The sequence below is a fragment of the Phacochoerus africanus genome, chromosome 8 (genome assembly GCF_016906955.1).
Source record: "Phacochoerus africanus isolate WHEZ1 chromosome 8, ROS_Pafr_v1, whole genome shotgun sequence".
Taxonomy (NCBI): Eukaryota; Metazoa; Chordata; class Mammalia; order Artiodactyla; family Suidae; genus Phacochoerus; species Phacochoerus africanus.
In genome coordinates, this window is record NC_062551.1 from 50,329,961 (window position 1) to 50,356,942 (window position 26,982).

At 50.6% G+C, this 26,982-nt stretch overlaps 1 protein-coding gene across 3 annotated transcripts; it reads right to left on the bottom strand.

The window, feature by feature from the left end:
* Nucleotides 1-1,450: 1,450 nt before the first annotated feature.
* On the bottom strand, nt 1,451-26,401 carry PHLDB3 (pleckstrin homology like domain family B member 3). Of its 3 annotated transcripts, XM_047791217.1 has the most exons (17): nt 26,383-26,401; nt 26,065-26,131; nt 25,224-25,594; nt 23,653-23,835; nt 23,289-23,426; nt 20,078-20,206; nt 19,658-19,870; nt 18,294-18,404; nt 18,051-18,134; nt 17,599-17,706; nt 9,665-9,764; nt 9,479-9,569; nt 9,309-9,396; nt 9,069-9,125; nt 3,854-4,073; nt 3,153-3,238; nt 1,451-1,852 (listed from the first exon to the last, which is right to left on the bottom strand). In XM_047791217.1, exons 3-17 carry the CDS (start codon nt 25,455-25,457, stop codon nt 1,718-1,720), a joined length of 1,977 nt encoding a protein of 658 aa, XP_047647173.1. In that variant the 5' UTR covers nt 25,458-25,594; nt 26,065-26,131; nt 26,383-26,401; the 3' UTR covers nt 1,451-1,717. The 3 variants fall into 3 exon arrangements, with proteins under 3 accessions (XP_047647173.1, XP_047647175.1, XP_047647176.1); XM_047791219.1 differs by lacking the exon at nt 26,383-26,401 and having other exon boundaries at nt 19,658-19,819; nt 26,065-26,178; XM_047791220.1 differs by lacking the exons at nt 1,451-1,852; nt 3,153-3,238; nt 3,854-4,073; nt 26,383-26,401 and adding an exon at nt 8,706-8,732 and having other exon boundaries at nt 26,065-26,182.
* Between the last annotated feature and the right edge of the window lie 581 nt (nt 26,402-26,982).

Consider the following 26,982-nt stretch of genomic DNA (forward strand, 5'->3'; position numbering starts at 1 on the left):
GACTAAACTCAAGAGGGTTCTTCCGAGCATGGGGACCTGTCAACTACACTAGTCACATGCCTGTGAAGCTGGCCCCAGTAGATGCACCCAGTTTGCAGAGGAGCTGAGGGATGAAACGATCCCAGAATCCAGATGTCTCACACCTGGAGGCAGAGGCCAAAGAAGACCTGGGGTCCCCAAGGGCCTGGGGATTGCAGGGTGTTTGCCTTCCTGGGACTCAGGAGCAGATCTGGATCCTCGAAGAATCCTGGGGCCAGACACCTAGGTCCTGAAGAGGTGGGAGCCAGAGAGAGTGAATGCCTAGTTCCAGAAAGGTTTAAGGGAGGAAAAGACCCGTTCCACACAGGGAGTGGTCAGGGCTGTGGTTGAGGTGCCTAGGGGACTCTGGAAGCCTGCCAGAGATCCGGGAGAGCTTCCCAAAGGAGGGGACATCTCAAATAAGAGCTAGGTCTGCCTTGTTTACCACCACCCTATCCTCAGCATCTTCCTCATCAATTTATTTACCCATCAGACATTCCCTCAACACCTAGTTTGTACACAGGCCGTCTGCTGTGTGCCAAGGACTCCGGAGGGATGGGAAGAGTCTAATACCTGCTTCCTGGGGCTCCCATCCAGCACAGAAAACACACTCATCAGCAGGGATGACCCAAAGTCAAGGCCACAATGGGGAAGGCACAGGCATGATCGGGGCTGGGTACAGGAAGCCCGGAGGGAGCATCTGACTGAGCCAGGAGGATCAGAGAAGTCCTCCTAGAGAAGAGAACATCTAAGCTATGACCTGAATGATGAGTAGGACAGAGTGCAGAAAAGTGACTTAGCAAAGGGAATATTAGGTACAAAGACCGAGAGGTGAAAGGACGGCTTTTTTTTTTTTTTTTTTCATGAAATGAAATGAAATGTACTCTTTGGTGCTGGGGACACAGCCATGAAAAGGACAGCCCTGGTTCTGCACTCATGGAGCTCCCAGTCCATCAGGACATAGATCCATCACCAGTGATGAGCCAGGATGTTCAGGGATTGGACAGGGGAGCTCAAAGTGGGGGCAGGGTTGCCTGACCCAGCTGGGAGTCAGGGAGGGCTTCTAGGAGGGGACATTCTAATTAAGACATGAAGAATAAGGAGCCAGCTGGTTAAGGGAAAGGCAAAGGGAATAACACTCCTGGAGGGCAGGACTAGGAGTTCCCAGAAATTGCCAATGGTCTAGTCAGGTCCGAAAGAGCGGAAGCAGACAGGCACACAAACTGAAACAACAAAATTGCCACAAGACTAAGGACACACGCCTCCCCACACCCCCTCTCCCAGCCATGACCTTGGAGTTGAAGGCCTCCGTTCCTAAAGGAGAGAACTGGCTGCGGGGAACTTGGCTGTCAGAGGTACCCCTAACTCAGATGTCCTCCCTAGGGGCGGAGGGACCCTAGAAGCCTGTGCTGGGAACCTCAGCAATAACCACTGTTTTTCCTCCATGTTTAATTCGGTATCACAGGAGCACCAATAAATAGTTCCTTCTCGCCCCCGCAATCATCCTCCTGCCCAGGGCAGGACCCAGGGGCTGGCTTCCCGATGGGGGAAGGCACCTGCAGCCCAGAACGTCGTGGCTCTGACCAGCAGAAACACAGCGATTGTAAAATTCCTCGGAGAGTTCCAAAGGGGCAGGCCTGGGCTTTCCGGCTGTGGGGTGGGGCCTCGCTGGGACCACTCCCGGAGAGGGTGTGGCCACTCAGGGGGCGTGATTCTCATCTGCTGCTGTCACGATGACGTCCATCCAAATACGCATGGCCTCTGGGCTGGGCGCCACCATGTAGAAAAGGCGTTCGTACGTTTTGACACAGAACGTTAGGCGAGGGTTGGGGCTCTGGAAGAAGAAGCGGACCGGAGGCGGTTAAGAAAACGGACCCAGTGTCCCCCCTAGTTCGAATCCCAGCCTTGCTCTTTACGGGCTATGTGGCATTGGACAAGTTTGTTTTTTGTCTATTTGTTTGTTTTGTTTTTTGCTTTCTAGGGCTGCATCTGCAGCATATGGAAGTTCCCAAGCTAGGGGATGAATTGGAGCCATAGCTGCCGGCCTACGCCAGAGCCACAGCATCACCAGATCTGAGCCGCATCTTCGACCTACACTGTAACTTGAGGCAACACCAGATCCTTAACCCACTGAGTGAGGCCAGGGATCGAACCCGCATCGTCATGGATAATAGTCGGATTCTTAGCCTGCTGAACTCTCGGCAAATTTTTAGATTCACTGAATGTTTGTCCATCTGTCTTCCCAAATAATGCTATCTGGTTCACTGGGTTATGAGGATTGAATGAACTAACACAGGAAGGCACTTAGAATTTTGGGAACAAGAGGAATTTTAAAGGACTTGTGTCTAATCCCCCAGCCTACCTCATCCTATATTAGAAATACAGGCATTCAAATTTCCCTTCTCCCCAAAATCTAGGTCCATCTTTCTGGTTCGTAACTGGGGAAAGCCAGCGTCTACAACCGATTTACTGAGTGTCCACTTCCCAACCCCAAGTTAAGTGAATCCCTTACATCTCTTTTTAACCTCAGCTCTGAGGAAATGGGTTGAAGAGTGCACATTCTGCAGATGACAAAGCTAAGGCTGCAGAAGGGGAGTCACTTTCCTGATGTCTGACAACTGGATTCCAACCTAAGCTCTAAAAAGGCGCAGTTGCTCTCAGAGCTTTCTAAACACTGTATCAGTTGCCAACATGTACAATTCTGGCACTGCACTTTTATGAAAATTCCAATTTCTGTGTTCTCTAGGGAAGAAATAAATACAATATGACACCATGGGGGCCCATTCCCATTTGGCAATTATGAGCAGATGCTGAGAAACGATCATCTCATTGACTTGCTCCCAGGCTGCCCCCCCCCAGTCATCACCCTGCCCGATTTAGTCATTTATTCTCAACTTGGCCTCTGAGTTTGCCAAAGTTTTACTCTACAACTTTCATTCCAAGAAAATGAACAGTGGCTAAGAGCCCAAGACGGAGCTCTTAATTTTTGGTCCCTGCATTGAAATGACCTGTTGGTTTCCTGTGCTGGATGAAGTACCCTGACAGTAGGGGCCTTTCCAGGGGATAAGCTAGGACCTGACTGCGGGGTACCAACGGGGAGGGCAGGGCAGGGCAGCACCAAGCAGGGGCTTCACCTTGAAGGCGCAGCGTAAGTGGTCATAGTAGACTTCCTCGATGGCCTGGAAGTAGATGACGCCTTTGAGCTTGGTCTCTTCCTTGTCTGATGGGGGGAGGTGAAGGAGAAACAGAACCAGTGAGATGTGTGTGCGTATGTGGGGTATGTATGTGGGAGGGGCTGGCGATCACTGGACCCAAGTCCAGAGACTGGTGTAGGAGTGAGGAAGACGGTGACAGTCTGAAGGTCCCTACAGCACTGTGGTTGGGAGGTGAGTGAATGCTGATGCCAGGTGGGAGCCTGGGTGTGATGACTGGACAAGACCGGAGAAGGGCGTCTGGGGAGCTGGAATCCATCCCCAGTGCCTCCATCCCTGAGAAGGGAAGGAACTCAAGGAGAGGTTCAGAATCATTGGTTCCCCTAGAGAGGAAGGAGGAGAGGCCTGGACCCCTAGGATTGGAGCCCGGGCGCGGACAATGCTCAGGCTCCTCCAGTGTATCTTAGGAAAATGAGGTCTGGGGAGCCAATGGCACAAAATTGTTCTCCGTGCGCTGAGGAGGGCTGGGTGGCAAAAGGGGGAAGGGGCTGGGAGTCCAGACTCCTGAGCCTCAGAGGAAGAAGGCTGAGGGTGGAACTCCTGGGTCTCTGGGGTGAAAGTCTGGCCTGGCCTCTTCCAGGGTCTTGGGGGCCCGCAGCCCGAGGCAGTCAGGCTGGGCTTACCCGCGTAGTAGGCCAGGCGGCGTGCTTGGCGGTCAAAACAGAACCATCGCTTCCTCCAAGTCTTGATGCGGCCGCCCATCTTCACCAGGGGTCCGCGGCAGCAGCCCCCGGACACCCGTACATGCGGGCAGTTCTCCGGGTTGTGGCCCCAGCGTTCCAGGTGCTGCCGGAGATCCAAGACCCGAGGGCCAGAAGGGCCGGAGGGGGGCGTGGGCGGGGCCTGGGGAGGGACAGGACGGAGCAGTGACGTCACCGGGTCCGGAGGGGGTCCAGCCTCCTGGACTCCTCCAGGGGCGGGGGGCTCCGGTCTGAAGGCATAGCTCAAGGTAAAGCTTCAGCCCGCACAGCCTTTAACAGCAGCGTTAACAATGAAGATCAAGATATTTCCGCCAGGGAGTTCCCGCTGTGGCTCAGAGGTTAATGAACCCGACTAGCTCGTTGCTGCGGCTGTGGTGTAGGCCGGCGGCTTCAGCTCCAGTTGGATCTCTAGTCTGGGAACGTCCATATACCACAGATGCCGCATGAAAAAGAAATAAATGTATATATTTCGGTCAGCTACACTGATTGACTGACACTCTGGCCAGGCTTTACCAGCATCCATTCCTTGACTCCCCACGACCACCCTTGGGACAGGGCTACCATGAGCCCCATTCTTCAGATGGGCAGGTACAGACAAAATAATCCACAGGAGGTCACATAGAGCGTCTAAATGGCAGAGCTGGGATGGGACCCCAGGTATTCCTGACCCTAGGGCTCACATCCTGAAACATCAGAGGCATGTCAGAGAAGTGACAGATCTCGGCGGGACCCTCATCTACTGCCTCTGTAGAACAGGGACCAGATAGTGAGTGAGCAATAAAGGAGAACATTGTTTCCATTATCATTGTTGTTGTTGATATTATTCTTGTCATGATGAAATTAGTGATGATGACCTGCTATAGGTAAAACCCTCTGCCCCCTCAAACTCTCTTTAGCAGGTAAATACCTCGTCATTCCCATTTCCCAGATGTGGACACCAAGACTCAGAGAGGTTAAGTCACCAGGCCCAAGACATGCAGCCCAAGCTGATTGAGTCAGGGCTTCCCAGGCAGAGTGGTCATCTCAGGTGGCCAAAAAGGGGAGAAGAATGAAGGCAAGGAAAGTGCCTACTGTTCCGAGGCCCAGGCTGATCATCGGTTCTTCCCAACGTCTCCCGCAAAGAACAGTATGATCCCCGTGGTCCCACCAAGGCTCAGAACAGCACACCTCAATCAGACACAACTTAGAATAGATTTACAAGGAGATCCTGCTGAATAGCATTGAGAACTTTGTCTAGATACTCATGTTGCAACAGAACAAAGGGTGGGGGAAAATGTAATTGTAATGTATACATGTAAGGATAACTTGATCCCCTTGCTGTACAGTGGGAAAATTAAAAAAATAAATAAATAAAAATAAAAGTTCTCAAAAAAAAAAAAGATATAACAGAACGTCATTAACTTGGAAAAACTGTCAATGAGAAATAAACAAATGTGTTCACTACATATTTTAATCAAAAAAAAAAAAAAAAAAGAACAGCACACCTCAGACTTCAGCATGCAAGTGGACCCCTTAGGGGTTTTGTTAAAATGCAGGCTCAGCTGCAACCATTCTGAGGTGGGGGTGAAGTTCTGAACATCTAACAAGCTCAGAGAACCGGGATGCTGATGCTGGTGGTCCACAGACCACGCTTTGAATATCGAGGGCTGAACAAAATTGACACAAAGCCAAAGCAAGAAGAGATGAGAAACAGAGGTGAGACTCATGGGAGGCAGGGGCAAGTGAGGAGGAGGGGAAATGGGGAGGAGCTGGGGACACACAGGGGAGGAAGAGGGGGTTATAGAGGTACCCGCTGGGGCCTGGACTCTTACGTGGGTCATCTTGCCAAATCCACACAGTAACATTTTTTGTCTTTTTTTTAGGGCTGCACCTGCAGCATATGGAGGTTTCCAGGCTAGGGGTCAAAGCAGAGCTATAGCCAGTGGACTATGCCACAGCCATATCCACGCAGGATCCAAGCCTCATCTGCAACCTATACCACTGCTCACAGCAACTCCGGATCCTTAACCCACTGAGCAAGACCAGGGATCGAACCTGCATCCTCAAGGGTGCTAGTCAGATTCGTTTCTGCTGAGTCACAATGGGGACTCCCACACAGTAACATTAATGATCACCATGAATGCAAGGTCCTACTATGTGTCTGGCACTGTGCCAAGGGATCACCTCCTTGCCTCTCCAAAAGAGATGACCCCATTTCATGGATGAGGAAACTGAGGCTTCTAGAGAGGAAGTGACTCACCAAGGTCCCCCAGGTGGGACGTGGCAGGCCCTGATCCAGGACAGTGGGGATGGGCCTGGGACTGTCAGCTCCCCCACTGCCCACCTGCATCCCCTCCAGGGAATGCTTGCCCCTCTCAGAACCTTGGCTTCCCTGCACTGGAACTCGGTGGTTATCACAGCCTCCTCACGGGGCTGTTTCATGGATGAGCTCACTGCTGTCAGGCTCCCTGACTTGCTGATCCTACTTCCGGGTGCAAATCCCAGAGACGCACTTGCTCATGGGTACAACAAGGCAGCTTGAAGTGTCAGGGGGCAGGCTTGGGGGACAATGCACACAACAGGGGACCGTTTAATAAGTGATGAGCTACACAGCAGGAGTGCTTCATTTTTAATGAGGTAGAGCTTATGCCTGACACCCAGAAGGCTCTACCGCCTGTCCTACTTCATTTTATTCTCAGGCTTTTAGCAGCACGTGACATGCTACTTATTTTACTTATTGATGTTGCTTTTTGTCTATCTCCCCCACTAAATGCCAGCTTCCCCGAGGGCAGGGATTGTCACTTTGGTCATTACTATAACCCAGGACCCACCACAAAGGAGGCACTCCATAAATATTGGGTTGAAATGAATAAGGAAAGGGCAAATAGTTGAGAAAAAAGAAAACAGTTTGAGGAGTTCCCTTGTGGCAGAGTGGGTTAAGGACCTGGCATTGTCACTGGGTCAATGCTGTGGCACCTGTTCAAGCCCTGACCTGGGAACTTTTGTGTGCCATGGGTGCAGCCAGGAAAAAAAAAAAAAAGCAGGTTGGGAATGGTATGTTCATTTACAAGAAAAATGATGAATTCACAGAATACAAAAGAAGATTCGAAGTCTTCTCTATGATAGAAAACACCTGCAACTCCAGAGGGAAGGCAAGGAGACCTTCATTTTCCCCAATTCTATAGCATTTGTTATAACCAAAAAGTCTCATGCTAATAGCATGAGTAAACATAAAATTTTAATAAAGACCTAACAGCTAAATACAGAGTATGAGAAATTCTACAGGATAAGTGACTTTCCATGAATAAATGGCATTTTATTTAAGTGAGGAGAGCTCAGTGTCAGATTTAAGAAGCATTTTAACTAAATGCACTGTGTGTGCTTTGTTTGCCTTCAGATTCAGATAACCAACTATAAAAAAGATATTCTGAAAACAATTACAGAAATATGAAAATGGACCGTGTACCAGAATGTTACAGGGAATTCCCGTTGTGGTGCAGCAGAAATGAATCTGGCTAGTATCCATGAGGATACAGGTTTGAACCCGGACCTTGATTAGTGTGTTAAGGATCCGGGGTTGCCGTGAGCTGTGGTGTAGGTCACAGGTGTGGCTTGGATCCTGTGTTGCTGTGGCTGTGGCGTAGGCCGGCAGCTATAGCTTTGATTAGACCCCTAGCCTGGGAAACTTCATATGCTGCAGGTGCAGCCCTAAAAAGCCAAAAAAAAAAAGTTTATAGAATTATTAATAATCTCATAAGGTATGAGGATGGAATTTTTGTTACATTAAAAAAATTATCTGGAGTTCCCGTCGTGGCGCAGTGGTTAACGAATCCGACTAGGAACCATGAGGTTGCGGGTTCGGTCCCTGCCCTTGCTCAGTGGGTTAACGATCCGGCGTTGCCGTGAGCTGTGGTGTAGGTTGCAGACGTGGCTCGGATCCCCCGCTGCTGTGGCTCTGGCGTAGGCCGGTGGCTACAGCTCCGATTAGACCCCTAGCCTGGGAACCTCCATATGTCGAGGGAGCGGCCCAAGAAATAGTAACAACAACAACAAAAATGACAAAAGACAAAAAAAAAATTATCTTTTGGAGATACATAGTGAGGTATGGGTGAAATGATACAATATCTGGAATTTGCTTTAAAATATGCCCCTGCAGAGTGGGAAGGAGGTAAGGCATCAGGACAACAAAGTTGGAAAACAAGATTCAAAATCAATAATCACCAGAGCGGCATGGTGGGCACATGGCGGTTTATTAGTCTAGTCTACCTTTGAATATGCTTGAACATTTCTATAGTAGTTTTTTTTAAAGAATCAAAAAGATAAAGCAAAATTTTAAATAACACTTAAAAGCCCCAGCTTATAGATACCCTCATTCTGATAACACCCACACTCACTCTGCCACCCCCGAGGCACAGAGAACAGAGCATGGCACCTACGGACACACCATGGATACAGATGGGGAACAGAAACGAGGCCTTTTTTTTTTTGCTTTTTTTTTTGCTTTTTAGGGCTGTACCCACAGCATATGGAAGTTCCCAGGCTAGGGGTCGAATCGGAACTACAGCACAGCCAGCCTACACCACAGCCACAGCAACACAGAATCCAAACCATGTCTGCAAGCTATAGCACAGCTCACGGCCACGCCGGATTTCCAAGCCACCAAGCAAGGCCAGGAATTGAACCCTCACGGTTACCAGTCAGATTCGTTTCCACTTAGCCACAACAGGAACTCCAGAAACTAGGTCTTTTTGAGTTCTTCCTCCCTTGCCAAACCCAGGACAATCTTGTTTCTTTGTTTCTTTTTTTTTCTTTAGGGCTGCACCTGTGGCATATGGAAGTTTCCAAGCTAGGGGTCGAATCGGAGCTGCAGCTGCTGGCATACACCACAGCCACAGCAACACTGGATTTGAGCCACATCTGCGACCTACACCACAGCGCACAACAACGCTGGATCCTTAACCCACTGAGATAGGCCAGCGACTGAACCTGCATCCTCATGGATACTAATCAGGTTCATAACCTGCTGAGCCACACCGGGAACTTCCAGGACACTTTCCTGTGCCTTTGGAGGAGAGGAGAGGGTGAGATAAGAAAGGTAGACACCAGGGGGTGAGACAGAGCAGGGGAGAGGGAGGAGGAGGGCAGGGGCAGGACTGACCTTGATGGCAGGTACATCAGGGCCGGAGGAAGCTTCTGTGCTCCTTCTCGTCCCTTCCTGTGGATGCAGAAAGACAGCATCAACGAGAATGAGAACACTAACCAGTAAGAAGTAGGGAACATGTACTGGGTTCCTGGGCCCTTGAAGGAGGAAGGACGGGGGGCGGTGGCTGGACTCCTGGGTTGGAGGCAGGAGGGGGCTGAATCTCCTGCCCCTAAGGAGGAGGGTCTGGGGTCTCACCCTGGCCTGGAGCAGCCTCTCCCTCTCTGCCACGGCCTGTTTCAGCAGGCGCTCCATGCGGGCGATGTCCGGGTGGAGGGCCGCACAGCTGGGAGGAGGGAGCAGAGATGGGGCGGGTTACAGTGGCCCGGCCTCTTCCCCATCTCCCCACCTTCTCCCTGACGTCTCACCCATTCCTGGGGCCACAGTTCAGCAGCTGATAGAGGGGGTGTCTCCCGGAGTCTCTGGCGACTGGTGGGAGAGCTGAGGCCTCCAGGGCTCCTGGGGAGAAGGGCTGGGGTTAGGGGGCTGGGATGCTCCTAAGCACCCCTGCGTGTCACCGAAAGGAGGCGTCCAGGTTCCGCCATCCTACTCACCAGTACAGTGGAGGGACAGAGGCCGGGGGGATCCCCTCTGGCTCCCTCTCTCCCCCCTCTTCCGGGACAGGCTTCCAGTCCTCTGGAGGCCGATGGAGCCCTGAAAACACACAGGAAAAGAAGCTCGGTCTCCACCATTAAGTTGGAGAACCTCCAAGCAAAACCACCATCTAATTGGCACAGATCAAAAAGCCACCATAAACACGATGCTGAGCGAAAGCAGCCAGTCGCAAAGGACCACACAGTGTAACATCCAGAATGGGCAGATCCAGAGAGGCAGGAAGTGGATTAGTGGTTGGCGGGGGCTGGGAGGAGAGGGGAATTGAGGGGTGATGGCTAAAGGGTACGGAATGAATATGCTCTAAGATCGATTGTGGTGAGGATTGCGTAACTCTGTGACTGCACTAAAACCCACTGAATAGCACACTTTAAATGGGTGAATTATGGGGTGGGTGGATTATATGTATTGATAAAATGGTTTTTAAAAAAAAGCCTACTGTGTTGGGGGGATGTGGGAAAACCAGACATTCTACCACAATGCTGGGGACATTTTACTGAGTCGATCTTTTTTTTTTTGACCAGGCCCACAGCATGTGGAAGTTCCTGGGCCAGGGATAGAACCCGAGCCACAGCAGCTACTCTAGCCACTGCACTGACAACGCTGGACCCTTAACCCTCTGCACACAAGGGAACTCCCTTGGAACATTTTGCCTCTTTTCTAAAAATCAAAATGAGGAGTTCCTGCTGTAGCACAAAGGGATCAGTGGCGTCTTGGGAGCCCTGGAACGTAGGTTCAATCCCCAGCCTGGCAGTGGGCTAAGGATCTGGCATTGCAGAAGCTGTGGCTTAGGCTCAGAACTGATCCCTGTCTTGGGAACTCCATATGCCATGGGGTGACCAAAAAAGAAAAGAAAAAGTCAAATTGACTAATGCATAAAACTTTGAACCCCAATTCTATTTCTAGAACTATATCTTGTGAATACATGGAGCCATGTGCAAAAATGACCTGAGTTCAAGGTAAATGCCCATCAAAAAGGGGCAGGATCGATAAACCAGGGATCATCAGAATTGAGAAAAACTCCAAAGCCTATAAAAGGAGAAAGGTGCTCTTTCTATCAGATAAAGAGTAACATCCAAGATAAAAGCAAGCACATAACAGTGCAAAGAAGTTACTATCTATGCATAAAAAGAGGGGGAACGTATACACACGACTGTTTGAATATAGAACATCTCTGGGAAGACAGGAGAAATTAGTGAGCCTGGCTGGCCCAGGATGGAAACAAGCCATGAAAGTATTTTCTCTCAATAGCTTCCCATGCCCTTTGAACTTTGAATGAGGGGAATGGTAGTTTTTAAATAAAATAAAATAAAATAAAATAAAATAAAATAAACATGACAAGCATATATAGCTTATGTTTCTGGACTGGATTTTTTTTTTCTTTTTTTCGTTTTTTGCTAGGGAAAAAACATTTGTGGGACAACTGACAAAGTATAAACATCTATGAACTTGAATAGTATTTCTCAATTTTAGTTTCCTGAATGCAATTGCTGTACTGCGGTCATGCTCGGGAATGGCCTTGGCCTTAAGTAATAAATGTAGAAGTGTTTAGGGGTAAAGGGGAGTCACGCTTCAGAAAGCAATAAATTGTGTGTTTTGTGTGTGTGTGTGTGTGTGTGTGTGTACAGAGAGAGAATAACCAAAGCAAATATCCACTGTGGTAAAATGTTAGGCATGGGGTGACAGGTATACAGGAATTCTTTCTACTATTTCTGAATTTTTTTCTTTAACTCTCAAACCATTTCAAAATTAAAAATTATCAAGAAATGGAGTTTCTGTTGTGGCTCAGCAGGTTAAGAACCCAAGCAATATCCACGAGGATGTGGGTTCAATCCCTGGCCTTGCTCAGTGTATTAAGGATCTGGCATTGCCCTGAGCTGTGGTGTAGGTCACAGATGTGGCTTGGATCTGGCATTGCCATGGCTATGGTGTAGGCCAGCAGCTGCAGCTCCACTTGGACCCCTAGCCTGGGAACTTCCCTATGCCACAGGTGCAGCCCTAAAAAGAAAAATTAAATTACCAAAAAATGAAAAAAAAAGAATAATAAATAAGGAAAATGGAAATCATTTCTTTAAAAAAAAAGCAGCAACAATTTTGCCTGGATAATAAAAAATATGAAAAATAAATGACGCATAATTTGAGCAACAATAGGGATATTCACGCCCATAGCTTGTAGCTCATCAAATACATGTACTCCATGAGTAACTAATAATACTAAAAGAAAAGCCAAGTGGGTCACCTTGGAAGATGCAAGAGAACCAACTCTTTGTTCTGAAGACAGGTGAAAAAATTGAAACCATCAAGCATTTTCCACGCTTTTCCTACAAAAACCACATCTCTGGGTAACCAAATAACCAATGAAGGCAAGCCCTTCTTTAAAGAAGTATTTCAATCAATAAATGAAGAAGGAGTGACAGATGGGATTCTATACTCATGACCTCTAGTCAATGACTCAGTGAAGGCACTGATGCCGCAAAAAGAGAAACAGACATGCCATGTCAGGGAGGCTTTACCAAAATGCCAACCTTGCTTCTGCTCAGGCCCCAAATCCAACTCTATGGGAAATAAAGAGGCAGAGCTAAGTGACAATGACTCTCATGGGTGCCATATATACAAACCCTGCCTGGGAAACTCTACAGAGCAAACTATTGGTTTCTTCTTCTTTCTCTCTCTCTTTTTTTTTTGGTTTTTTGTTTTTTTAGGGCCAAAACCTCGGCATATGGAGGTTCCCAGGTGAGGGGTCTAATCGGAGCTGCAGCTGCTGCCAGCCACAGCCACAGCAATGCCAGATCCATGCTGCATCTTCAACCTACACCACAGCTCACCACAATGCCAGATTCTCAACCCACTGATCGAGGCCAGAGATCAAACTCTCGTCCTCATGGATTCTCATCAGTTTCGTTAACCACTGAGCCATGAAAGGAACTCCCCTCCTGGTTTCTTCACCAAATAAATTGCAAAGGGGATGATGAAAGAAAGGCAGGGGAAGTCTGTGTGTTAAAGGAGACTTAAAAGAGAGCCACACACACACAAGTAAGACTACAGTGTTTAGAGATAGATACTTAACTGGTGGAACTTGAAAGAAACGTAAAAAAGACGATAAACATCAGCCTCAGAATTCCCGTTTTGGTTCAGCTGGTTACGAACCCAACTGGTATCTATGAGGATGCGGGTTTGATCCCTGACCCCGCTCAGTGAGTTAAGGATCTGGTGTTGCTGTGGTGGTGCAGGCCAGCAGCTGCAGCTCCAATTCCACCCCTAGCCTGGGAATTTCCATATGCCTCAGGTGCAGCCCTTAAAAAAAAAAGCAAAAAACGTCAGGCAAGTGGTTATTCTCCAGGAGGCCAGTAGGGGCCCTCACTGGGGAAGGCCTACAAGTGGGGTCTATCTCTGGACACAGGTGGAGTTACCGGAGTGTTCCCATTGTTAGGCTGTGCATGTGTTGAATGTGATTTTCTATCTTTGTACTTTTTTTTTTTTGTCTTTTTGTCTTTTCTAGGGCCCCTCCCCCGGCATATGGAGGTTCCCAGGCTAGGGGTCTAATCGGAGCTGTAGCCGCTGGCCTACACCACAGCCACAGCAACGTGGGATCAGAGCCACGTCTGTGACCTACACCACAGCTCACGGCAACGCCGGATCCTTAACCCACTGAGCAAGGGCAGGGATCGAACCCGCAACCTCATGGTTCCTAGTCAGATCTGTTAACCACTGCGCCACGACGGGAACTCCTATCTTTGTACTATTTTAATAGTGAAAAGTTTAGGTTATAGGAACTGAATGAGCCATCATATAAATGAGTGTATTATTGGAAATTGCTGTGAGTGAAGACTGTTGTGAGTGTTATAAAAGGGTGAAATAAAATTGGATCACCTTCCAACTGGAAGGCCAGGAACAGCCTTCTGGACACTGACACTAAGGCCCAAAGGATGAGAGTTGGCCAGGAGAGACTGAGGGGCAGGTTATTCCGGATGGCAGGATCAGCAAGTGCAAAGGCCCTGAGGCAGGAATAAGTATGGAGTGTTGGTAGGTCAGAGCAGAGTCAGTACAGGGGGCGCTGGTGAGAGGTGGGGAGGGGTCAGATCACATAGGGACCTGTGGGCCGTGCTGAGAAGCTTGGGGAAATCACTGAAGGCTTTTGGTGGGAAGGACTGAAGTAGGAGGGAAGAAGATCAGGCTGTTGTTTGGGGAATAGATTATTGGGAGACAAAAGGTAAGATGGAGAGACATCAGTGAGGAGGCCGGTACAGGGTCACAGCATCCAGAGATGACAGTGGGAGGTGGGTGGAATAAGGATGATGATAATTATACTAATACCAATCATTATAACTATCATCAGAGCAGGAGCAGCCCACATATACTGAGCACCAACTGTGTGCCAGGCAAGCACTAAGCACTTCAATGCATTAAACCCATGAATGCTGCAATTATTCCCATTTTGCAGCTAAGTAAACTGAGGCATGGAGCTGTATCTAAGTTCAGCCAGCTAGGAAGTGGCAGAACAGGTATTGGAACCCAAGCAGAGTGGATACTCTTAGGCATCAAATGATCCTGGAAAGAAGGGGTGAAATTTGAGATGGATTTAATACGACTTGCAGAGAAAGAGAGGAAGGGTCAAGGAGGAGTAATTTATTAATTCCTGCATTCATCTGTCCACTTGGCTTTTTTTTTCCATTGTTGTTGCTGTTTTGCATTGTTTGTTTTTCAGAGCCACACCTAAATTTGGAAGTTCCAAAGGTAGGGGTCTAGTTGCAGCTGCAGCTGCCGGCCTACGCCACAGCCACAGCAGCACAGCGTCCAAGCCACATCTTTGACCTATAGCAAAGCTCACGGCAACACCTGATCCTTAACCCACAGAGTTGGGGCCAGGGATCGACTCTGTATCCGCATGGATACTAGTTGGGTTCTTACCCTGCTGAGCCACAACAGGAACTCCTATCTGTCCACTTGTTTACTGTCTCTCTGGCTGAGTAAATAAATACTCCCTGGGCTCTTTTTGTGCCCAGAGGTCCCCAGTCGCTCCCTCTGATCCACTGCCACTAGCTCTGAGTGACTGCCACCTAGCTCCGCCACTTAGCCAGGTGTGACTTTGCCAAGTCACGTCTCTCCTCAGGCTGGAACCCCCCTCTGTAAAGGGAGTAACATCCTGCCGCCCTGCCGTGGCTGATGCAACAAGTGACCTCACACAAGGCACACAGGAGAGTGCCTGGCACAGCCACCAGCCTCCAGGGGTCAGTGTCTGGCCCCAGGGGACCCCCAGATACAAGGTGAGTATGGGACCCATAACTGTGAGTACAGGGTCCACCTGGCCTGAGAAGCTCCATGTCCACAGGAGCCATTAACTCAGGTAGCGACTCCATAGGAATGGACCCGGCTTCCTACCAAGTATAGATATGCAATTTGCTTATAAGGGTCATATTTACCTTAAGTCATGCTGCCTGGCAACACAGCGGACAATCCACCTTTATCACGCTTCTAGGGGAACCAGCTAGAAAGTTACAAGATCTGCTAACCCTTTACCTGGATAATAATAGGACCTACTTCTACAGATTATTCTGAGTAAAAAAAAAATTATATAAATACATAAATATAATTTCATGAATATGTTATTGGGTTATACTATATATCCATGAAACACATCTTACATTATATATTATATATATCATATATTATATCATGCTATATGGTGTGTGTGTGTGGTGTATATATATATATATACACACACACATATAGGTTGAAGCACAGCAAACTGTCAGTATTTGACTGTTTCTCATCTCCAAATAATAGCTGTTCCATATGGTTCAAAGTGATAAGATGGTTTTGAGAAGACCCTGGCCTACATTAAGCTCTCAAATAGTAATATTTTTTCTGTCTTTTTAGGGCCACACCCATGGCATATGGAAGTTTCCAAGCTAGGGGTTGAATTGGAGCTGCAGCTGCCAGCCACAGCCATAGCCACAGCCACAGCCACAGCCACAACAATGCCAGATCCGAGCTCCATCTGTGAACTACGTCGCAGCTCACAGCAACACTGGATCCTTAACCCACTGAGGGAGGTCAGGGATCAAACCAGCATCCTCCTGAATACTAGTCAGGTTTGTTCCCACTAAGCCACAACGGGAACTCCTCAAATATTAATATTAACATTAACTAATAAGAAATAATGTGTTGCATATTATATTAGGCAATGTAATCAACAAAACTATTATAATATGCAATATAATTATTTAGATAATAATTAATGTTAATTTATAATCTTATTTTTGGGTGTACAAAGACACACATACATGGATCTCGTAACGGCAACTGCTCAAATGGCAAAACACTCAAATCGCCATCTGCAGAGGGACAGCTGGGGCAAGGTCCCCAGTAGAACTGTGCGCTGCACTGAAGCCTGGAGGGGTTAAGAGCATAGGCTCCGATAACAGAGTGCTTGGGTTCAAAGTCCAGCTCTGCCACAGACTAGCTGGTTCAGTAACCACCTCTCCGCTTCAGTTTCCTCATTTATAAAATGGAGATAAGAACCCAGCTTGGAGAGTTCCCACTGTGGCTCAGTGGGTTAAGAACCTGACATAGTATCTGAGAGGATGCAGGTTCAATCCCTGGCCTCTCTCAGGTAAAGGATCCGGTGTTGCTGTGAGCTGTGGTGTAGGCCAGCAGCTGCAGCTCAGATTAAGCCCTTAGCCTGGGAACCTCCATATGCCGCAGGTGCAGCAGTTTAAAAAAAAAAAAGAGGAGTTCCCATGGTGGCGCAGTGGTTAACGAATCCGACTAGGAACCATGAGGTTGCAGGTTCGGTCCCTGCCCTTGCTCAGTGGGTTAATGATCCAGCGTTGCTGTGAGCTATGGTGTAGGTTGCAGACGCGGCTCAGATCCCGTGTTGCTGTGGCTCTGGCGTAGGCCGGCAGCTACAGCTCCGATTAGACCCCTAGCCTGGGAACCTCCATATGCCAAGGGAGCGGCCCAAGAAATAGCAAAAAGACAAAAAACAAAAAAAAAAAAAAAAGAAGGACCCAGCTTACAGAGGTGTTGCAAAGACTAAATGAGTGAATCCACAGGAAGCATTTAAAACAGTGCCTGATACACTATAAAGGCTCCACAAATACTAGCTGTCATCATGATTGTTATTGTTTACGTCATTATTACTATTACAGAACCATTAAAAAGGAAGAGGAGGCTCTAAATGTATCAACAGAAAACATTCTCCACTGTAGAGGGTTAAGTTAGAAAATAAAAGCCACTAGTAGCTAAGTAGACACATTTTTGGAAAAAAAAAAAATCCAGAAGATTTGGAAGGAAGGATATTCAAGAAAAAAGGCGCTGTGCCACTCCTGGGGAGGGGGCTGGGGGCCAGTGGGGTGGGGAGGGGAGGCCTTCTTTTTTTTTTTTTTTGCTTTTCAGGGCCATACCTGAGGCATATGGAGGTTCCCAGGCTAGGGGTCTAATCAGAGCTGTAGCCTCCAGCCTATGTCGCAGCCACAGCAATGCCAGATCCAAGCCACGCCTGCTACCTACACCACAGCTCACGGCAATGCCGGATCCTTAACCCACTGAGGGAGGCCAGGGATTGAACCCGCAGCCTCATGGTTCATAGTCGGATTCGTTTCTGCTGCACCACAACGGAAACTCTGGGGAGGCCTTCTTATCAATAGGCCCTGTTGGGTCACTTTTAAAATTTACAGCTGGGGGAGCACATTCCCATTCCTCCAAGGGAAGGGTGAGGTGTTAGGGAGAAGAAAGAAACAATAAAAAATAAAGCTGTAGCCGGAAAAAAATGTCAAAGCCCCTTGATCAACCTTCCCTCTCCCCCACACTCACAGCAGAGAAAGCCACAGCAACTAGAGAGACCCGGGTGGTGAGTGAGGCATTGGGGGGGCACCTGGAGGGAGCTGTGAACAGAGAACAGGCAGGAAGAGGCGGTGGCAGTGTGGGCAGTGGGGTCCTGGAGAACCAGCAACTGGCGGTCTGTCTTCTGGGTGAACAGGAGCTGCAGGAGAAGGGGTGGAAGTGACGGCGCTGGAAGGATGCCCTGGCCCCCGCCTCCAGGCCAGCCCATTTTCTTGGATGGAAAAACAAAGGCTCAAAGTCCCAAGAGAGTTGAACTGTGGTCTGTGAGGGAGGACTGTGGGCAGAGACTGCTGGTGCCCTAAGCAGGAGGGCCTGGAGCCCACTGCTGGGTCCCGGAGTAAATGGGATGAGGGGGTGAGAATCCTAGATCCCAAGGGAGAAGGGGGCTGGGGACCCGGATCCTGGGTCCGAGGGAGGAGGGGCTGGGGGGTGGACTCCTGGGTCTAAGGGAGGAGGGACTGGGGGCCCATGAAATCCCCATACCTTGGTGAGGGCCTGGCTGGGCTCAGGAAACTCCCTGCCAGGACTTCCCTGAGGGCAGCTGAGCTCAAGCAGTCGGCTCCGCTCCTGGGGAGGGCAAGACATCAGTGACCACCACACCTCAGGGTCATATCGGGCCATTACGGCAGCTCTCCCTGATGCAAGGAAACATCTGGGGTGCGGGGAGGTGACGGGAGGCACCAGGGGAAGTGAGGACAGTAGGCCAGGTGTCTGAGGAGAACTCACCTGGGTCAAGGCCTGAAGGGCCTCCTCCTTCTTCTGGCTCAGCCCCCGGCTCTCAGCTGTCATCTGCTCCCCCAACGACTTGAGCTGCTCCTCCAAGACCTGGATCCGGCGCTGCGGGGCACCCCCAGGCCCTGTTACTCAGCTGCCCCGGGGGTCCCCAACTGGCTCCCACAGAACCAAGTCCCCCTTGAGAGGGTGGGGTTTGCCCCATAACAGAGACCCTAGGGTCTGGGTGCCTGGGAGAGGGTAGGGGACTCAGAGTTAACCTCCCCGGCGCCCTCTTCCCTTTGGGGTCCAGAAGAGACCCGGGGTTGGCTGGAGGGATGGAGGAGCCAAAATCCAGAGACTAAGGGAGACAGAGACCCAGAAAAAGTCACCAAGAACAGAGACAGAGAAAGGGACAGACAGAGATAAACCAGAATAGATGCAGAAAGGATGAACCAAGATAGAGCCAAGAGACAGAGATGCAGAGACAAGACAGAAACAGAAGGAAAACAGGCAGAAGTTGTGTGGACAGGAAGGAAAAAGAATGACCAAAAAAAGAGCCAGAAATAGAAGCAGGGAAAGGAGACCTACATCACAACTTTTTTTTCTTTTTGTTCTTTTTAGGGCTGCACCTGCGGCATATGGAGGTTCCCAGGCTAGGGGTCGAATCAGAGCTGCAGCTGCTGGCCTCCACCACAGCTGCAGCATGGCCAGACCCAAGCCGCATCCTCGACCTGTAACTGCAGCTCATGGCAACACCGGATCCTTAACCCACTGAGCAAGGCCAGGGATCGAACCCGCATCCTCATGGACACTAGTCGGGTTCATAACCCGCTGAGCCACAATGATAACTCCCCATATCAGAATTTTCTCATCCACAGCTTTGGGAAACTCCATGTTAAATACAGTCAAACATGCTGCTTTTTCCAGCAAGACTTGTCAAACCCTTGAATGTGAAGCTTCCAGAAAGGACTGGTAGAAGCATCTTTTGGGATGAGGGCTTGAGAGGCATGGAGCGTAGTGGCAAAGATCCCAGCTTTGGGGTGGGTTCAGATCCCAGCTCTATTCTTTACAAATGAAATGACCTTAGACAAGATTCCTTGAGCACATTGACCTTGAGTTTCTTCATTTATAAAATGGGGGGAAAAAAAATAGACTTGTCTCCCAGGATTGTTATAAGGATTCAAAGACCTAATACTCATGAAATATTTAGGACCATGCCTGCCACATGGTAAATGCTCAATAAACATCAGCGAGTGTTATTCCTATTCTGAAGCAATGACTGAGGGAGGAAATGAGGACAGAGAAGGGGCCAGACAGAGAGGGGAGGAGAGAGATGGCAATGCAAGGGGAGGCTGGGCTGGCCAAACCTGGCTCACCTTGTGCTGTGCCACGCTGCCCTGGAGTTCCTGGACCTTGGGGTCCAGAGCCCGCGCGCCTGGGCTATCCCTGTCCTCCTCCTCCCGCCGGCTCTCCCGCTCCAGTTGCTGGAACTCCAGGTCCTCATAGGCGCGCTGGGCCACGTCCAGCTGTTCCTTCATCTGTGTGTATGGGGGGTGGGGTGGATGCCAAAGGGCTGGAGGCCTGGACCCCTGGGAAGCAGGAAGGTAGTGGGAGGGGCCAGGACCCCTGGGAATGAGGGGGGAGGGGGCGGAGGATGTAGACTCCCAATTCTGGGAGGAAGGGAGCTGGGACCTGAGCTCCTAGGTGGGTGGGGGTGGAGGGGACCGTGCGCCTGGATGTCTGGGTCCTGAGTGGCCTGGACATGGGGTCCCTGAGAGGGTCCAGAGGGCCCTCACCTCCTGCACCCCCTGCAGAAGCCGCTCACGCTGGTCTTCTGGCTGCGAGTCGAGTTGTCCCTGGGCCTCCCGGAGTCTCTGGCGAAGCTCTTCCACGTGATCCCGCTCCTTGCTCAGCTGCCTCTGTTCCTGAATGAACAACCCGGCTCTTAGCCTCAGCCTGAGCACAGGGAGGGAAAGAGAGGCCAGACAGGGCCAGGCCAGCCGGATCTCAAACCCCTCCTGGCCTGGGATGTCGGCTTCAGGAGGGCAGGGACCCTAACTGTCTGCTTCATGCTGCATGAGCTCGCCCAGAGCAGGTGTCAAGGAAAGAGCTGTTCAAGAAATGAATGAGCTTGGCACAATACTGTAAATCAACTATACTCTAATAAAAAATTTAAAAAAAATTTTTTTTGTCTTTTGTCTTTTGGGGGCTGCATCCGAGGCATATGGAGGTTCCCAGGCTAGGGGTCGAATGGGAGCTGTAGCCACTGGCCTACACCACAGCCACGGCAACGCTAGACCCAAGCTGGCTCTGCAACCTACACCAGAGCTCACAGCAACGCCAGATCCTAACCCACTGAGCAAGGCCAGGAATCGAACCTGTGTCCTCATGGATACTAGTTGGATTCATTTCCACTGAGTCACAAGGGGAACTCCAAAAATTAAATTTAAAAAAAATTAAAAAGATTCTCAAAGAAGTGAATGAGGGAATGAATGTAAAACATTTCCAGGCTGGGTGACTAATACGGGGGACCCAGAGCAAGGGGCAGACTTGGACCCTGCATTCCTGGTGGGGATACAGCCAGTTAAAAACCTGGGGCCAGCAGGGCAGTGAAACAGAGACTGTGGGAACCCAGAGGGCAGGAGCAATTTCAACTGGGATAATCCTAGGCTTCCTGGATGTGAGGATTTTAAAGTGAGGAGCCTCAAAAAACAGGTCTCCCCTTAGACCTGGGGAGATAGAGAGGGCTGGAAGGGCATTTGGGACAGAGGGCACAAATAGATGGAAGTTGAAAAGTACAGGAGGTGTGGGGGGCAAACTCTTGTCGAGGAGGAAGATAGGGTCGGGGGGTGGAGGGAAGAAATGGGTGGGAGATGACTGTGGAAAGGCAGGCAAGGTGCAGTTCACATCCGTTTGGCCCACCTGGCCGAGGAGCCCCTAAGCTGGAGCAATGGGGAGCCGGGGAAGGATGAAAGGATAGAGGAGCATCTAGGTGTGGAATCATCCCTCTGGGAGGTAGATTCCAGGGTCTGAGGACAGCTCTTTCAGGAGTCCTCCCAGCAATACGAACGGGACCTCGCTGAGGTTTGGGCAGCGCAGATGGAAAGGAGACAGACTGCAGAGGAGATTCAGAGGGCACAGAGAACAGAGCGTGGCAACTGACAGGCTTGAGGTGAGAGATAAGGAGGCGTGCAGAGCAAGGCCCAGGACTCTGGCCTGCTGACCAAAGGGACAATATGGAAAGGGGAGTTGCTGAGGTCAGCTCTGGATATGGCGAACGAGAAGGGCTGGGACTCCTCGGTCCGAGGGAGGAGGGGCCAGGGGCCGGGATCCTGGGTCCGAGGGAGGAGGGGCTGGAGGCCTGGATCCTGGGTCCAAGGGAGGAGGGGCTGGGAGCATGGACTCCTGGGTCTGAGGGAGGAAGGATGGGGGTCCAGAATCCCAGGTTCTAGGGGAGGAAAGAGCATCTAGGAACCAGCATCTTAGGAAGTGGGACACACAGGTCTAGATTTTGACAGAGAACTCAGGGCTGGGAGAATTATAGGCTCTTTGAGGGTATAGAGGCTCAGGACCCAACCCAAGGTAATTCTAATATATAAAATAAGGGCAAAGAAAGAGATTGAGAAAATTACAAAGTTATCATTTTCCGATCTATACTGCGAACCAGTCCAAGGAATGACCACCAATGGATGTTAAAGCCTTTAAGTAAAGGATTACAATAAAGGCATCAGAGGTCTGAACCTGAGACAAGTTACCCCCCTGCCACCCTCAGCCCCAACACAGCGCACAGGAAGCACTACAGCACAGCTGAATCCCGTCCAGCCACCACATCTAACCAACCACCTGCTTGCTGGAAAGGAAATGAGAAAAAGGACACGCTAGGCACACAGCCAGTCACATACTGACCAGGCGACAGAAGACTTGGTTTCTCCAAAAAACAGTATAGGGGAAAAACAGTAGGCAGGAACCATTAGAGGTGAAACAACACAAGGCATTTCATCCAACTACAGTATACTGGCCTTTGGGAGATCTGATTCAAACAGCCAGCTGTTAACTGCTGGTTAGTGTTTTTTTTGTTTTGTTTTGTTTTGTTTTTCTTTTTTTGGCTGCATCAGCGCATGTGGAAGTTCCTGGGCCATAGATCAAACCCACGTCCGTGCCACAGCTGCAGCATTGCCAGATCCGTAGCCAGCTGCGCCACATGGGAACTTCCTTAACTGCTGTTTTTGAGATAATCTGGGACCCTCGAAAGCTGACTGGAAATGAGAAGACATTAAGAACTTTTTTTTCTAATTACCACTTTTTTTTTTTTTTTTTCAATATGGCTGCACAAGCAGCATAGAGAAGTTCCTGGGCCAAGGACTGAATCTGAGCCACAGGCAACACTGGATCCTTTTAACCCATTGTGCCACCAGGGATGGAACCCGCAGCTCCACAGCAACCTGAGCTTCTGCAGGTAGATTCTTAACCCACTGTGCCAAGGTGGAACTCCAAGAACTTATTAATTCTTAAGGTGTGATAATGATATAGGGATAATGTTTTTTAAAAGGAGTTCTTGGAGTTCCCTGGTGGCTCAGGGGTTAAGGATCCTGTGTTGTCACTGCTGCAGCTTAGGTTACTGCTCTGGCACTGGTTCAACCCCTGGCCCAGGAACTTCCACAAGCTGCATGTGGGGAAGCAAATTTGGGGGATTTGAAACCAGAATGAAAGACAATTCACTGCTGAAGCTGGGGAGAGCAACACCTGGCAGCCGTCTGACTATTTTTGTTGATTTGACATTTTTCACAATATGACATAAAGTGAGATGGGGCAAAGAAAAACGCCCCAGTGAGTCAGGCCCCAAAATCATAAATGGGGAAGGAAGGAGGAAAACAGGGAAAGTCACTCCCCCCACCCCCCAGGCCAAGTATCCCCAAATCCAGGGCCCAGGTCCTTAGGCGCATCACCAGGAATGTCTGTCCAACAACGAAGAAAATTGACGAGGAAGACCCAGCAGGACAAACAGACCTGTTCCCGCTGCTCCTGGCCGCCCTGCTCTGCGTCCACTTGCTGTCCCAGCAGCTCCCGGAGCTGCTCCTCCTCCCGCCGAGCGGCCACTCGTTCCCCAGCCAGCTCACCCCGCAGCAGGGCCACCTCCACCTCCATCTGCAGAGACAATGCAAGGGCTGGGGACCCAGAAACTCGAGTCTGAGTAGGGAGGTTGCTGGCAGCTCTGACGCCTGGGTCTGAGCGAGGGACCTGGGAATCTGAACTCCGAACTGGATTCAGAGGGAGGATGGAGCTGGATGCCTAGTTGGAAAGAACTGGGAGCCTGACCTTGTGGGTTCTTTAAGAGTTGGAGCCAGACTTCCCAAGAGGTCTGCAGCCTCACCTCGATCCTCAGCTCCTTCCTCTGACGCTGTAACTCCTTCACTCGCTGCTCCATCAAGGCCACGCGAGTCAATGCCTCCAGCTGCTGCGCTCGAAGCCGCCGCGCCACCCCTCGCACCCCTTCTCCAGACGGAGTGGGTGCGGGGGGCGTGCCCGGGGTCTGAACGGGAGGCGGAGCCTCCGCCTGAAGTTGAAGAGGGCGTGGTCAATTGAAGCGGATTCGTCCCCTCCCGTCACTGAGTGAGTTCCCCACCCCAACCCCCACCCTGGGGGTCTGAGTCGACATAACTCAACCTCAAGCTCTTTTATTCAAGGCGCGGGGGGTGCAGGTCCGAGGACCACTCGGCCCCAGGAGGTGGCCCAGGCCCTCGCAGTCTGAGGAGGGGGTATAAGCCAATTCAAGGATAGTGTTTCTTTTTCTTTCTTTCTTTCTTTTTTTTTTTTTTGTCTTTTTCTAGGGCCGCACCCATGGCATATGAAGGTTCCCAGGCTAGGGGTCTAATCGGAGCTGCAGCTGCTGGCCTACGCCAGGGCCACAGCAACGCGGGATCCGAGCCACTTCTGCGACCTACACCACAGCTCGCCGGATCCTTAACCCACTGAGAGGGCAGGGATCAAACCCACAACCTCATGGTTCCTAGTCAGATTCGTTAACCACTGAGCCATAAGGGAACTCCAAGGATAGTGCTTCGCTTTATCCAGGTCCCATTCTCTTCGTGTCAGGTCTTCGAAGGCTCTGCATCTCCCTTTCTCTCTCCCTGGTCTGAGTCTTTCCCCCTTTTCTCTGGGCTTCATCTTCCTGACTCAGTATCTGTCCTCTGTCTCTGAATCCCTATTTTTCTTTTTTTTCTTTTATTATTATTATTTTAGTAGTTATTTCCCCAACACAATTTTTTTCTACCATACAGTATGGTGACCCAGTTACACATACATGTACACATTCTATTTTCGCACATTATCTTGCTCCATGGTAAGTGACTAGACGTAGTTCCCAGTGCTACACAGCAGGATCTCATTGCTAATCCATTCCAAAGGCAATCGTTTGTATCTAATAACCCCAAGCTCCCCAACCACCCCACTTCCTCCCCCTCCCCTCGGCAACCATAAGTCTATTCTCCATGTCCATGATTTTCTTTTCTGTGGAAAGGTTCATTTGTGCCTTAAATTAGATTCCAGATATAGGTGATATCATATGGTATCTGTCTTTCTCTTTCTGACTTACTTCACTCAGTATGAGAGTCTCTAGTTCCATCCATGTTGCTGCAAATGATTTCGTTCTTTTTTGAATCGCTATTTTTCTTTTTCCCTCCACTCTCTCAAGATTTCATTGTCTCTATTTCTGTTTCTCTGAGCATCTTTGTTTCTGGGTTTCCGTTTGTGTCTCTATCCCCATCTCTCTGAGTCTCTGTTTCTGGTCTTTCAATGTTTCTGACTCTTTTGGGTCTTTGTCTTTCAGACAGTCTCCCTGTCTCCGGATCTGTCTTTCTGGTCTTTCTGTACCTGTCTCTCTGTCACTCGCTTGGGTCTGTCTCTCTGGGTCCCCCCGCGGCTCTCGCCCCCCTGGGCCCTCACCGCATCGCGACTGCTCTCCGTGCTGCTGCCTTCTCCCACTTCTTCCTCTTCCTCCGTCTGCTGCTCAGCTCCTTGGCCGCTCGGAAGCTCTGCTGTGGCCTCGGGCCCCTCCTGATCCCCGGAGTCCTTGGGGTGCTCCCGGAGCTGGGCGGCTACTTGTGACTGGACCTCCACGTTGCACTCCGGGACAGCAGGCGGCGGGGTCCCCTTGTCTGGGCTACTCCGGGTCCCCATGGCTGCTGCGGGACCAGCCGGGTGGGCGGGGCCTGGAGTTCCGGGGGCGCGGCCGGGTAACTTGAGGGCGTGGTCCAAGAGGCCGGAACGCCCCGCCAGAGAGCCGAGGCGCGGGGAGAGCGTTCCAGAGGTGCGGCCTGAGTTCAAAGGATGGGACTGAGCATTCCGAAGGTGTGACCTGGAGTTTCTAGGGGCGGGGTTCGATGGCTCCCAGGGCGTCACGCCCCTGGAGGCGGGACCGGAATTTGAGTCCCAGGTCCTAGTTCGCCCCCTACCGGTCCCGCCCTGCTATCCAGGTGTCGAGCCTCGCACTTTCCCTGCAGCCCCCTGGCAACCCCTGGACCACTTTAGAGCGACCCGGTCACCTTCTTCTTCGTGGACCCAGGAGTCCGGGCTCCCGCTCCGTCCTTTCTGGAGCGGCATAATCTCAGCTCCGACCCCACCATGTAAGGCAGAGGCGCCCCTGCCACCTCGCCCAGGATCCAGGAGTCGGAACGTCTGTTCTCGCTCTCTCTGGACAAACCAGGAGTCCGAGTCCTAGACTCCTTCCGGAGCGAGATTCCAGAACTCCAGACCCCTCCGGCCCCCGCAGCCCCGGCCCCCTCACCGGCTCAAGTTTCGGTGCGCTCCGCTCTGCGTTCTGGCGCTGCGGTGTCGGCCCACTAGACAGATGGCTGGGGAAGAGGGTGGAGAGAGAGGCTGCTCTATCCCCCTCCCCACCATCCCGGAAGTGGAGGGGGGGAACAACAGGTCCAACAGCTCTCAAGGGAGGAGGGAGCGACCAGCGTGCCCCGCCCGCAGCCGCGGCATCCGGCCATCCTGGCCCCACCGGCCCCACCTTCAGCAAACCCAGCATGACGACCCCCCCAACTCTGCCCCCAGCGCCCCCATTCCTGCCCCCTGGAGGGCCAGGCGCCTAGATCACCTGTGCATAAGCGCCTCCCAGGACTCCCTGAGAATACTGAAAGGAAGAGGGGAATGGAGATAGGGGCCTCTCCCCTCTAATGAGCCCTTTAGAAGGGACCCGACCGGTTTGGGGAGCTGGGCGAGGGGAAGGGGTGCCCTGAGCTGAGTCAGAAACTCTCCCAAAGACAGGGAGAGGTGTGCCCCCCCCCCCCAGTTTGCTACGGGTGGAGAGCAGGGGTTAAAGGTCTCAGCCAGACCCTTTCCTCTCTGGGCAAAAACAGGAAGATAACTGGTCTGTGAGAAAGGATTATTGGCTATCACGAGCCATGTGTATAAAGGATAAACATTTCACGGACATTAATGTTTCATCCTCACAGCAGCCTAGAGAGAAAGAGATGACTCTCTCCATTTTAGAGTTAGGAAACTGAGGCTGAGGGGGGCAAGCGAACCCAAAGTCTACACGTGTTGTTAATGTTAACATCGTATTTGTTCTCTGGAAAGTCCATGGTCTTGACTGCTAGGCATATTGACACTCAAGCCTGAAAGTGCCTGGGAGATTCTCAAAGACAGTAACAGTAAGAAACCCTGATGGGGAGTTCCTGTTGTGGCGCAGTGGTTA

Coding starts and splice junctions, on each gene's coding strand:
- PHLDB3 (XM_047791217.1), bottom strand. CDS start 25,457: ATGGGGACCCGGAGTAGCCCAGACAAGGGGACCCCGCCGCCTGCTGTC. Junction 3,239..3,853: donor CCGCCTGGCCTACTACGCGG/GTAAGCCCAGCC, acceptor TCCCCCCATCAG/ACAAGGAAGAGACCAAGCTC. Junction 1,853..3,152: donor ACTTACGCTGCGCCTTCAAG/GTGAAGCCCCTG, acceptor TTCTTCTTCCAG/AGCCCCAACCCTCGCCTAAC.